Raw genomic sequence first — 14129 nt, 5'->3', positions numbered from 1 at the left:
TGAATTGTGTGGATCACAGAAATATTGATTTGATTTGCTTTAGGCAAAGGTTTGAAAGTTGTAACTTTGTGTTATTTGTGTTAATTGAGCATTTTTTGTGTGTCTTTCTTTTGTGTCTTTAAGGTAGTTGGGTGATTAATTTATGATGGTGTCTTGAACTTGGATAGAAAATTTTCTTGAGTTTTGTTGGATGGGTGGTGTTTGCTGCCAAAGTTGTACATTGAAGAGTGAGCTAAATCAATACAAAGAGAAGAGAGAATAGAAAATATATTGATCAAATGAGTGAAGTAGGGTGGATAGAGTATAAACAGTAGCACAGAACTGTTGGGTTGTCTGACTTGATTCAGAAAATGAAGTATAGAAGCAAATAATAAATAAAGGAAAAGAAAGATGATGAATGTGAACACAGTCCTGACTTGGTATTCGCTCAAGCTTAGAGAAATATGGGCCAAATGCTGTCAAATGGGACAAGGTCAGATTGGGTTATCTGGTTGGTGCAGATGAGTTGGACCGAAAGGTCTGTTTCCATGCTGTGTAACACTCTCGAAGTCAATATTTCCATTTTGACTCCAAGCCAAATTTAATTCTGTTTGATTTGAGCTTGTTGTTTTGTTACATTTATTACCCAAGCAAAATATGGGTTCCATGGCAAATTTGGCCAAATCAATCAAACTTATACCTTGTAACATTGGCATATTTTGGCATATTTTGTCTCAATACATAATATGATTTTGTATTTTTGTATTGAATTTAATGTTAGATTTGAGATTCCAGAGCCAGAGCCTACCGAAGCTGATCGGAAGGCAATGGAGCATGGCGATCAGCCTCTCAGTGCAGAATTAAAACGTTTTAGGAAAGAATATGTTCAACCTGTGCAACTTCGGTAAGTAGTACTTCATGACACCGCATGTAAAATTGATTTTCAGCATAGGATTTTCAGTAAGGTCTGAAGTAATGTATTTCAACATGATGCTACATCAGATTAATAGTTGATTAATAAATAATATCATTTTCTGCAGTTGGTAAAATTTGACAGAGCAACCCCTGAAACTGATTATGTTTGACAACCAAGTCAAGCTGCTAGTCTGTGCCAATTGATTCTAGAGATCTAACAGCAACCAAAAAACCAAGCAGACTTGCATCCAATGTGAGGCTGGATGAACACAGCAGGCCAAGCAGCATCTCAGGAGCACAAAAGCTGGATTCCAAGATAATAAAATGTGAGGCTGGATGAAGACAGCAGGCCAAGCAGCATCTCAGGAGCACAAAAGCTGGATTCCAAGATAATAAAATGTGAGGCTGGATGAACACAGCAGGCCAAGCAGCATCTCAGGAGCACAAAAGCTTTTGTGCTCCTGAGATGCTGCTTGGCCTGCTGTGTTCATCCAGCCTCACATTTTATTATCTTGGAATCCAGCTTTTGTGCTCCTGAGATGCTGCTTGGCCTGCTGTCTTCATCCAGCCTCACATTTTATTATCTTGGAATCCAGCTTTTGTGCTCCTGAGATGCTGCTTGGCCTGCTGTGTTCATCCAGCCTCACATTTTATTATCTTGGAATCTCCAGCATCTGCAGTTCCCATTATCTCTGAGACTTGCATCCAATGTTCTGTTCCCTAAATGGTCTGGATCCTGTGGTGATACTTCTTCCCACTTTACCTTAGGTTATTTGGGCTAGCTTCAACATTGACTTTCGGCTACAGTTGTCACTGATACTTCATTTTTCACATTCAAGCAAGGAATTAGCACTTGCATGCTTTCAGTCATACCAATAAAGCCTGCTACTAAGAGTTGTAATGTAGTTACTGTTGTAACACTTGCACACTTACTTCGTAAATGAACCCAGGTGTCAGGTTTCTTATTGACAATAACAATCTAATTTGAAGTCACTATGTTGATTTGCATTTTGACATGCCATGTCAGGATTTTTGAGGAATTATTTCTTCCTTGCTTCCAAGCAGATTGTACTCTGGGAGACTTTATCATTTGAGATGCTATTAATTATTAGCAGAGTGGTACTTTATATGCATAATGACAGAAGTAATTTTGTTTCACTAAGATGAAAATTGGTCTCTCGCCTTCTCTATTTATATTACTGTATCGGGTAAAATCACCAGTGTCCACTTAGCCAGGCTTTGCCCTAGTTTTCAAAAGGTGGAGGCCATTAAGATTGATATTGCATCCTTTATCATTCATGTTATTGATAGCAGATGGTTACAGTCGCGAGCAGGCTGGAGACCTCTGAATTGTGTACTTGGGACCTGGAACTTTAAGTTCCTCAGAAACTATATGTTCAAACTTCAAATATTGCAATTAAGAGTGTGGGATATTAACATTTGAGCCTGTGTAATTATGTGACTTGGCTTCATAATAAGAAGTAACTTACTTATGCATAGCTCTTCATAGGTACAAGTGAACATGTTTTGTTTTGTTTAGTGATTAATCACGGAATGATTACAGCAATCAACTATCTAGATGCATACACCATTAGAAAACAGCAGTATATTCCTGTGATAGTGATCATAGGGATTAATGATTTCAACTGAACTTTTAAGCAAAGCCTTTCATGGAGCAACATTGATGCCATTGTGATTTGCAATTTTGTATAAAGTTTCTAATTAACCTGATTGTGTTTTGAAGAAAATGCTGCTGGTTCATCGTCAAAGCATATCTAGAGTGCTGAATTGATTGCATATCTGAGTTGGTACTAATGCCGCATCAAAGAATCAAACACATCAAATTGTTCAGTTTCATTTCCCGCAGTCCAAGATCAGTACTTCTGTCGTGCATGATCATATACTTCAATTTGTCACGCACATAATGAGCATTCTAATTCCTCCAAATCTTAAATTACCACCGGTCATCTATAGGCACATGGTATTGTGGTATCATGGTGCTGTACTGACATGAATTTGCAAAACAACAGCTTGGATAATATGACCAACATAAGTGTAACTTAATTCATTGTTTCTATTTAATGATCCTAATGATGACTCTAAAATTCACTTGAATGGGTAAGTGAGATGTAGTATTTGTAAAAGAGATTACAGAAGGTAGCTTTGAGCAGACTATCAGCAAAATAGAAGAAAAGCAGAGTTTATTTCAAATATGTACCTATAAACACAGAAAGCTTGAACTTTCATGACTAAAAGGTACACTGAAGTGAAACCTAAATGGCTAAATGAGAAACCTCAAGGGGAACTAAGCAAAAAATAAAATAATTCCATTGACGAAAGATAAATAGTTGAGACTTACAGTCAGGTTAACAATACAGTTGAAAATAATTAAAGCAAACATTCAAACTTTAAAAGAGATATATGATAAGTGTTGCATTTGCTGAGACGGAAAGATTAAATACCATGAGCACTCTATACTTCATATCGTGTCTTAGGATCTTCACCGGCAGCGTGATTAACCAGAATGGAGTGAACTGAGGGAGACAGTGTTTGGAAGTGCATTGCTCTTAATAGTTTTGCAAATGTAATTTTTACATTGTGCTCAATATGAATATGACTTGGTTTGACAATCTTTTTATTCAGTGTTCTGATGCATAAATGTTTTAGAAAGTATTGAAAGTGAAAGGCTCTAAACAGGGTGTGAATATTTATCCTGCTGAATGGAATTTAGTGTTTTGTATAGATTTTAGCAAGTTGTTATCCAGCTAAATATAATGCACAATAGGTTCATTTCTGCCTTAAAGCATTACAGCATTAAATGGTATTAATGTGAAGACTGATTAAAATTCCCAAAATGTCATTTTTTATTAAATTTTTTTTGCATTCTCCAAGAGTTCTGAATGTATGTCGACACTGGGTGGAACATCATTTCTATGACTTTGAAAGAGATGCAGAATTATTATATCAACTAGAAGAATTCATTGGGACAGTTAGAGGTGAGGAGTCCTAAATTATGAAATATCTGCAACTAGAAATATACAATAACCACACAAACTGCAGTATTTTATTAATAGAGCGTGATCTCAGTGACCTGTACTGTTTTGTGATGCAGGTAAAGCCATGAAGAAATGGGTTGAATCTATCAGTAAAATCATCCTAAGGAAAAAACAGGCACAAGCAAATGGACCATCACATGCTATCACGTTTGAAAGTTTGCCCCCTTCCATAGAATGGCACATAAGTAGGATTGGCCAAGTTGAAGCGTTTGACCTGCTAACTTTGCATCCAATAGAAATTGCACGGCAGCTAACTTTATTAGAATCTGATCTTTACAGGTAATGATTTTTCTGCTGCTGTTAACAATGTTACCAACAAATATGCTTTTGTATATAAAATGTGTGCAATTTTTATGGCTTTTTTTTAATGAGTACAGCTGTATGATTGAAACTTATGAGGGATTATTTACATATTTAATTTGTCATTTAAGAATTGCAGTGCTTAAGATTGATTTGTTATATTTTTGACCAAATGTGTGTTATGATTTTAAGAGTTGAGAATGGTGATATTGTTTTCCCACGATATTTAATTTCATCAAAACGCCTGCAGTGTGGAAGCAAGCCATTTGGCCCAACAAGTCAACACTGACTCTCCGAAGAGCATCCCACCCAGTCTCACCCCCATACCCTATCTCTGTAACCCTGCATTTCCCATGGCTAATCCACCCAATCTACACATCCCTGGGTAATTGAGCATGGCCAATCAACCTAACCAGTGCATTTTGGACAGCCGGAGGAAATGAGCACCCGGAGGAAACCCATGCCAACATGGGGAAGGTGTGCAAACTCTACACAGATAGTTGCCTGGGGCTGGAATTGAACCCAGGTCCTTGGCACTGAGAGGCAGCAGTGCTAACCACTGAACCACCATGCCACTTTGGTGACTGTTTTAGTATCAGAGCATTAAACTTTCAACCAGCTTTTTTCTAGGCAAGAAAATCATGATGTAATTGATTGTACCAATACATTGAAGCCATGAAAATGCCATTGGAACATTTATCAAACAAAATTAATTGATATCGCTTGAACTGTGTTATCATCTCTGCAAAGAATACAACCCACTTGTAGCACCTCGGTAGTGTTCCTACCCCTGCACCGTGAGGACAGTGGGTTCTCGTCCCACCTGCTCCAGTGACATTTTGTAGTATCTCTGAATAGGTTGGTTGGAGGGAAGGAAAAAACTGAATAGGCTGAAGAAAACTTAAATTTCATGCTACAGTCTGGATAGAGCTCAGTAAGTTTTTCTTCTGTTTAAAGTACACAAAGTTTGAGATCTCAGGTACTTAATAAGAGAATAAAGTCACAAGATTCCACAATTTTTAAACAACAAAATAAACTAGTATACATGAGGTCTGCCCAATGATTTGTAGAAGTGGAGCATCATTACTTGCTTTTGTACTCTGTGCCTCTGTTTATAAACCCAAAGATCTTGTAAGCCTTAACAACTGTTTCATCTTATCTGGTCACCTTAAGAAAATTATACAGTTGAATCCCAAGGTCCCTTTGCTTCTGTGTTCCCCTGTAAGTTGTACTATTGACCCTGTATTGTCTCTATGTTTTTTTCTGCCAGAATGCATTACCTTACATTTATCTGATTTGAAATTCATCTGCCAGGTATCTGCCCATTTGGCCAACTTGTCAGTGTCACTCTGAAGTCACTCAGATTCACTATTCTGCCTAGTTTATTGTATCTTCAAGTTTCAAGATTCTGTTGACTGTCTGGTATCAGCTTATTTTTCTTTAAGTGTACAGTTATCTTGTCCTGTATTATGGCCTCCATCAGTTTTTCTCACTATTGATGTCAAGCTGACAGCTCTGGAGTTATCCTTTGCTCCAGGCCAAATCTGTCATCAGAGAATCTTGAATAGTTTATGTTGATGGCTTCGCAATTTGCTCCCTCACCTCTCTCAGAAATTTAGGATGCATCCCATTCAGGCCTGGTGACCTCTCTATTTAGAATACTGCCAGCCTTTTTAACAACTCTTCTTGATCTATCAGTATACTGCTCAGTTGCTGAACACTTGACATTTTCAACTGGGCCATTGTCACCATCTTCTAATTTGGTAAAGACAGAAGCAAAGTATTAATTTAGTACCTCTGCCATCCCCTTTCCTTCAGTCAGCAATTTACCCTACTTGATCCTTATGGGCCCCACTCTATCCTTTGCTAATTCTTTTCTAGTAATGTGTTTGAAGAACATTTCACTATTTGTTTTAGCGCAGCCTGCCATCCTTTCTTCATGCTTTCTCTTAACCTTCTTTATTCCAGCCTTCGCCTCTGCCCTGCATTTGAGATATTTTTCCTAGCTTCTAGTGCTATTATTATTATTCTGATATGCTCCAATAAATCCAATGCACTTGTTAAACACTACTTCTCTTTCACAAAACCATACTACCTTTGCTTGAGTACCATGAACCTAAGTGGCCAACTATAACAGTTTTAATGATAACTTCTAATATGTTCCTTATGGCAGACGTTGGTATGGTGACAACATTTAAAAGACATTTGGAAGGTACGTGAATAGGAAAAGATTAGAGGGATATGGGCTAAAGGCAGGCAAGTGGGGAACTGTTTAGTTTGGGAAACAACACGGACAAATTGGACTGAAGGGGCTGTATGATACTATGTTAAGCTAACTAGCCAGTAGTTTCCAGTTTTCTGTCTCCTTTTTTTATTGAATGAGAAAGTAACATTCACTATTTCCCATTCTAATGAAACCTTCCTCCAATCCAGAAAATTTTGGAAAATTAAAACTAATGTACCAATTGTCGTATTAGCCTTACTTTTTAGGCCCCCTAACAGGAAGTCCCAAGTATTGTCATGCTCCCACTTCCCTTTTGATTTCAATTTTCTTGAAATACTTCTTCCCTTCAGTTTTCTGATTTTACAGCTAATTTTGTGTTTTCCCTCGTATCTTCTTTAACAGATGCTGGGTCACCTGTCATCTCCTTATTTTCCACGATTGATTGCCGAGACTTGCTTTCTATATCACCAACAGTCAGTGTTATAGCTGTTTTTTTAAATGTCTACAGAAACAATTTTGTATTTCTAGCTGACTTTATTGCACTCTGATTTCTCTGATAATGCATTCCTTATTTATCTTTTAGTTTATCTTTCCTATATTCTATAATCTGCCCAAACACCTGACCTACCACCTTATTTTGTGCAATTATATGCCTTTTCTTGAAATTTGATACTTCCTTTGGCACTTTGTTACCTACAGGTAGTAAGTCCTTTCTTTGGAACATACATACTTTTTCAGTGTTCCCCTTAAATTCCACCATTGTATCTCTGGCTTCCTCCCAAGCCTAACTTGCCAATTCATTTCAGCTAGCTCTGCTTTCATGCTCTCACAATTGCCCTCATTGCAATTTGAAGTACCAGCCTTGGACGGACTCATCTCTGCCCCAAACAAACTGTAAAATTCATTCATGTATAATGAGTGCTGCTACCCAGAGATGCTTTCACTATGAGACCGCTAATTAATCTTCATTCATCGCACTATACCAGGTCCAAAATAGCTGCTCTCTAGTTGGCTGCAAAACCTGCTATTCTGAGAAACAATACCAAGACTTTTCCCTGAACTCCTTGACTAAATTACCTTGGTCCATCTGATCGTTCTTGTCATTATGTACATTAAATTCAAGATTGCTGTACCTTTCTGACAAACTCCCTTTATTTATTTCTTTACACACAGCCCTTCTGTATCTTAACTAATCAGTGCTTACACACCACTTTTAGAAGTGGCTTCTTGTCTTGATAATTTCTCATCTTTTCTGAAACCAACTCAGCATTATAGTTTTCTGATCTTGTCACCCTTTCTATTGCAACATTGGGATTAATTAACAGAGCTAATCCCTCACCTTTTCCTGACTTCCTGTCTGTCCTAACTGTCACGTACCATCCAATATTCAGGCCTCACTTTCATCATCTTGCAGCTAAGTCTCTGATTAGCTAACAGCGCAAATTGAAACTCAAATATGATCTCTCCATTCACCTGCTTTGTTCCTAACTGTTTCATAGATTCAAGTGTTCAGCCATATTCATCAGGATAGTGTCCTCAGTCCAACCATCTTAAACTGCTTCATGAATTACCTTCCCTCCATCATGAGTGCACATGTTCACTCATGATTACAAAATGATCAGCACTGTTTCCTACACCTCAGAAATTGAAGCAGTCCATGTCCAAATGCAGCAAAATCCAAGTTTGAGCTGAAAAGAAGCAAGTAATGTTTGTGCCACACAAATGCCAGACAATGAAATATCCAGAAAGAGACCATCTCATCATTACCCCCTGACAATCAGTGGCTTTAGTATCTCTGGATCTCCCACTATTGACATCCTGGTGTTTACCATTGACTAGAAACTAAACGGGATTAGCCATATAAATACAGTGGCTACAAGAGCAGGCCAGAGGTTAAGAATATTGCAGTGAATGACTCATTTCTTGATTTTTTTCCAAATTCTATCCACCATCCTCAAGACTGTTGTGAGGAGTGTAATAGAATACTTGTTTGTGCCTGGATGAATGCAGATCCAACAACACTCAAAAAACTTGGCATCACCCAGGACAAAGCAGCCTGCTTGATTCTCACCTCATTCACAAGCATCCACTCCCTTCACCAGTGACACTAAGCAGTAGCGTGTACTATCTTCAAGATGTCCTGCAGAAATTCACCAAACTTCCTTAAGCAACACCTTCCAAACCCACGACCACTACCATCCAAGACAAGGGCAGCAGATACATAGGAATACCACCAACTGCAAGATCCTGGAATTCTCTCCTCAACAGCATTGTGGGTGTACATGCAACACATGGACTGCAGCAGTTCAGGAGGGCAGCTCACCATCTCATTCTCAATGGCAACTAGGGACAGGCAATAAATGATGAAGTAGCCAGTGATGCCTCTGCTCCTTGAATGAATAAAAAAAACTATCACTGACTGCCTCTGTGACTGAATCACCAGGATCGTGCACAGTCTTTTCCCTGGAATTGCATTCCTGTGCCTGCTCACAGGCACATCCAGCTCTTCTGCAGACAGCTAGATTCACTCGGTTGGCACTACTCATTAAATTTCTGCAAGCTTCAATATTTCTTAGTTGCAGTAATCAAATGCTGCTTCCTTCAACATCCCACTCGCAGCTGCACAGTACCCTCGATGGTTTCTATGGTTGTATCTGACCCCACTGCTCCTGTGGCTTGAGCCCAGTATCAGTTCTTAGGTGCTCTTACTGTCTCCCACAGCTTTCTGTGAGTCCAAACCTCTTTGAACTGCATTATGGAGCCTGTTCCCTTGTCCCTAAATACTTGGTTGGCCAGGTGCCTGAATGTTGAAATCTTCTGCTTCAACTCCCTCCTACCAACTGACAGTGACCCTTGAACTATTTTGAGTAGCCTATTGAAAACCTCTCAACAAGCTGTGTCCTTCCCTCTACGCAGGATCAGATATAGCAATCACTGGAACATCTTGTTGAATATAGTACTCATAGGGCTTCCAAAGATTATGTTACAACATTGACAGGCTGCCCATCCACACAACACAAATGTATATTGGAAAAAAGGATTGAATTGCAATAACTTATCAATACTCAAAGATGAATTACCAATTTTCAAATTGTCTTGCGAAGATATTTGTAAAGTTTTGGCAGAAAAATGAATCATGCTTTTACATATTTGTATTTCAGAGCTGTTCAACCATCAGAATTAGTAGGAAGTGTATGGACAAAGGATGACAAGGAAATAAATTCTTCAAACCTCCTGAAGATGATAAGGCATACCACTAATCTCACTCTGTGGTTTGAAAAGTAAGGAAGAATTGTGTATATATATCATTGATGTGCATTTTGTTCAAGTATCTGGAAGAGAGGAAATACAAAAGATGAAATCCCATTTAAATTTATGGCTAATTAAAGTGATACTGTTTCTATTACAGCACAATATTAAGAACAATTAGACTGATAATCATTTTTGCAATGGAACAATGCACTCCAGGTTTAGTTGATCAGAAAGCTACTTGGTTTCAGAGCAATAGTATAAGGGATACATTACCAAGCATATTTTGAAATCTGAATAACTCTATGTATGTATGACATTGCAATATTATGTTGTTAATGTACCCTGATGCTAAACCTGATCTTTTCATAGAATGATAATTGTTCCATGGTAGTCGAGAACTTGAATATTGCTAAAGAAAGTCACATTGATGAAGCTTTTTGTCTTCATGTCATTCTTGTGATTTTTTCTGAACAGTCACAACTGAAAACTGATGAGGGCAAGTCAGTGGGATTTGACAACATGTCTCCGTTCAGAAAAACTGAAGAAACATAATTAATAGTCAATATAAGTCATATAATCCCAAATATTTTCAACTCTTTCACTTCTAATGAAGATTAACTTTTAATTTTAAAGACGTGTTGAATCATCTTGCACAAAATATGACTGCATTGTTTGAAATAGCCCTCTAGTGAAGTACTCTGAAAGTTTTGGCTGCATCTTTCAGTTGATATTGTTTCTGGAAGCCTGTAATATCATGTTTGTTTTTCAAGCATTCATTTTGCAATCCTATGCTATATGGTTTTAAAATAAATTTATTTCTAACTTTTGTGACAATGCTGTGGGTGGTGTAAGTTGCAGTTTTCAAGCTTTAAATGTTGCTTCACTTGTATTACTCACACTATAGTACACCAAAATGATATCATGCACTTTTAAAATTTCAGATGCATAGTAGAAACTGAAAACTTGGAAGAAAGAATAGCAGTTGTCAGTCGAATAATTGAGATCCTGCAGGTTTTCCAAGAACTAAACAATTTTAATGGAGTGTTGGAAGTGGTCAGTGCCATGAATTCATCTCCTGTATATAGACTGGATCATACATTTGAGGTTTGTGATTCAACAAAGCGCCAAGTAACTTTGTTAGATGAGATGCACAGAATTTTTTTCAAGAACGGGCAGTTTAATTTGCGTAAATACAGAAGGATAAATGAATGTAAATGTACATTGCCATTTTAGTTATCCCTGTACATAACACATTCAAAGAAACTATTGTCCAAAGAAACTAATTTCCACATTGAAAATGGAATACAAGTGTTTGGACAATACTTACCATGTGGGAAATTTCAAAAGGCTACAGTTGCTGATGATTTTAGTGTGTAGAATGTTATACACAGAAAATGGAAATTTACCGTGATGAATAATAAATGTTTGTTCAGAGAAGGTGTTTAATAATAATGTCTAGAAGATCAAGGACTGCAGACACTGGGAATAACACCACCAACATGTTGCCCCAAGCTCCACACCATTCTTTTACTTGGAACTGCATTGCTGTTCCTTCACTCCCTCAGCAAATTCTGGAGCTCCCTTCTTCACAGTGCTGTGGGCTTAGCTACACCGCATAGAAAGCCATCTTCTCAAGGGCAGTTAGAATAGAATGGCCATTTATTGTCATTAGTAAGGTGTGCATAAGTTGCCACAATTCAACACCATTTTAATTACAGAAATTATAAATGGAAAATAATTGAGACAACGGACAAAGTTCCCCCCGGCAATCTGGGTTTTGGAGTGGTTATGGAACGCCACTGCCAAAACTACTTTGAGACTGCCAAAGCAAGGGTTTCTGGACTGGACCCACCGTCAAAGCCGACACTGAAGCCACTGCACTGCTGCCATAACAAGGAGGGACAGCCCAGACCCACCTAGTTACAGAAACTGAAGCCATCACTCAAGCCATCGCCACTTCACTCGCCACATGAATCCATCACATTGCTGCCATAGCCACAAAGAACGAGCCAGAACCACCGTTGGAACAGCCACATTGCCGCACTTCCTCCCCTGCTGCCACTGCCATCTTGTAATGTTTGCTCAGGGTTGGGCAATAAATGCCAGTCCAACCTGTATTGCCCACATTATGCCATTGAACAATGGAAAAAGAAATCTGTAGTTAGTCAAATGATCTTAGCTGTAACTTTCAGCATTAGAAACTCATGGTGCATAACATGATAAATATTGTTTGATTGTTTTCAGTAAAACTTAATCAAAATAAATTTTCATGCAGCACTTGAGTGGATGAAAAGCCATGCGCAGGCTTCCCACCTAACAAGTGTAAAGTCTCAAGCACACATCGCTGACCTCAAGTTCAAATTTAGTAGTAATATTCCTTTAAAGATCTGCAACAGTTTTATGAAATGGTCCAAGGTGCTTCAATATATGTAAGTATGAATTAAGAACAGGAGTAGGCCACATCGCTCCTTGAGACTGCTCCACCCTTTACTAAGATCATGGCTTCAGGGGAAATCTCCACATTTCTACCTACTCAGCTCGTACTAAGTATGATTTGAAATTGCCAGAGTACAGTAATTAAGAGAGAGTACCAAAAGCCTGGTCAAAGAGGCTGGAGTTAAAGAATGCCATGAAAAAGTAGAATTGGGCAGAGAGGTTTATAGAAGTAATTCCAGAGTTTGGGGTCTAAATAGCAGAAAGCACAGCTGGCAGTGGTGCAACAAATTCTGGTTGGAAAGGGATCAGATTTGGAGAGTATCTTTGGACTAGAAGTGGTACAGAAGCAGGAATAGGTGTGGCTGTGAAGAGACTGGAATATAATAAAACATAATTCTTGGTGGTGCTGATTTGCGAGCCAATTTTGGGCTGTTGTAATGGGTGAACAGGGCTGGGCTGCATGTTTCATAGCTTGTACTGAGATTTATATAAATTCAAGTTTATGAAGGGCATAATATAGGTTGTGGCTAATAGAACATTAGAATAGTTGACTGTCGAGGTAAGAGCAGTGTGATGGTTGTTGAATAAAAGGTACGTGGTGAATTTTATTTTCATAAACATCAAAAAAGATGTAGTGAGATTCTCCAAGGAGGTGGATGATGAATAAGAAAGTTGATTGTATTGATGCTGAAATGCAAGTAGGATTAGAAAATGAAATTAAGTGTAACAAAAAATGATCTGGGTGCGATCGGGGTCCAACTGAGCTATGGCATCATCAGTGTTGGTAAATGAGACTTAGTAAGTTTCTGTTCTAAAGATGCCACCTTCCCGGGGTGGGGGTGGTGCTGAAAAATGTTCATCTACAAACATGCTTGACCATGTCCCTAGCTGTGTCTGACCTATCTCCCGCATTTCTGCCCTCACCCCTTCTCTTCCCTCCCACAACAACAATCAGGTCCCTCTGATCCTCACACCCTACCAGTCTCTGTGTCAAAAGGATTGTAAGCCACTATTGCATGCCACAACATATCACCCCGCACACCCCTGCCCACCCCCCCACCCAACTTCGTTGTCAGCATTCCGCAGGGATCATTCTCTCTCGGGTGCCCAGGTCCACTCCTCCTCCATTCCCAACATGACCCCACATCCCCATGGCACCTTTTCAAGCAATCGCAGAAGACATAATGGCTGACTGTTTACTTCCTCCCACGTCATCATCCAAGGGCCCCATGCAGACCACCTAGGTGCCACCTAAGCAGCAATTTACCTGCACTTAATTCAACTTAGTCTGCTGTATTCGCTGTTCATATTGTGGTTTCGTCTAATTGGGAAAACCAACGCAGACTGTGTGACCACTTTGCAAAACACCTTTGTTTTGTCTATAAAAATGACTCCGAGTTTACAGTTGTCTGCCACTTTTAACATACCACCATGTTCCCATGCAGCATTCCAGTAAGCCTCAGTGCAAATTCGAAGAACTACAGCTTATGAATTCAGCTTTAGAGCCTGATTCCATCCTTCCATGCTTTTCATTTTAAACCAATCCCAACTCTCTGGTCCTGTCCTGTCATGGCATGGTTTGTTTTCAGCACAGCCGACCCATTCTCACCCACTTGTTGCCCCGTTGGACTGGAGGAGGTGATGGCAATCTCCTGCCTTGAACTCCTGCAGTCATTGATGTAGGGACACCCAACATGCTGTTAGGAAAGAAGTTCCAGGATTTTGACCTAGTGATGGTGAAGGAATGACAGTGTTCCACATGCACGCACGCACGCGCGCACACACTCATCCAGGCCGGATGGGCAGTCGCCGGACCAGAAACATTAACTCTGCTTTCTTCCCCCGGACGCCAACAGATCTGCTGAGTTTTGCCAACAGTTTCTGTTTCAGATCTCCAACATTTGTAGTTATTTGTTTTATTATAGTGGGTAAACATGCATTCAGACAAAATCAGTACAGTTCTTTTC

At 39.1% G+C, this 14129-nt stretch overlaps 1 protein-coding gene across 2 annotated transcripts in view; it reads left to right on the top strand.

The window, feature by feature from the left end:
* Positions 1–14129, top strand: part of LOC125454752 (son of sevenless homolog 1) — a 248421-nt gene that overhangs the window by 213079 nt on the left and 21213 nt on the right. For both annotated transcript variants that reach the window (XM_048535905.2, XM_048535904.2), the window contains exons 12-16: positions 761–883; positions 3787–3890; positions 4007–4229; positions 9636–9755; positions 10668–10830. In XM_048535905.2, the coding sequence (XP_048391862.1) occupies positions 761–883; positions 3787–3890; positions 4007–4229; positions 9636–9755; positions 10668–10830 (733 nt within the window). The remainder of the gene's footprint in view (positions 1–760; positions 884–3786; positions 3891–4006; positions 4230–9635; positions 9756–10667; positions 10831–14129) is intronic.

This window comes from Stegostoma tigrinum, chromosome 9, assembly GCF_030684315.1.
Source record: "Stegostoma tigrinum isolate sSteTig4 chromosome 9, sSteTig4.hap1, whole genome shotgun sequence".
NCBI classification, from domain to species: domain Eukaryota; kingdom Metazoa; phylum Chordata; class Chondrichthyes; order Orectolobiformes; family Stegostomatidae; genus Stegostoma; species Stegostoma tigrinum.
This window is presented reverse-complemented; position numbering and strand designations above follow the sequence as displayed.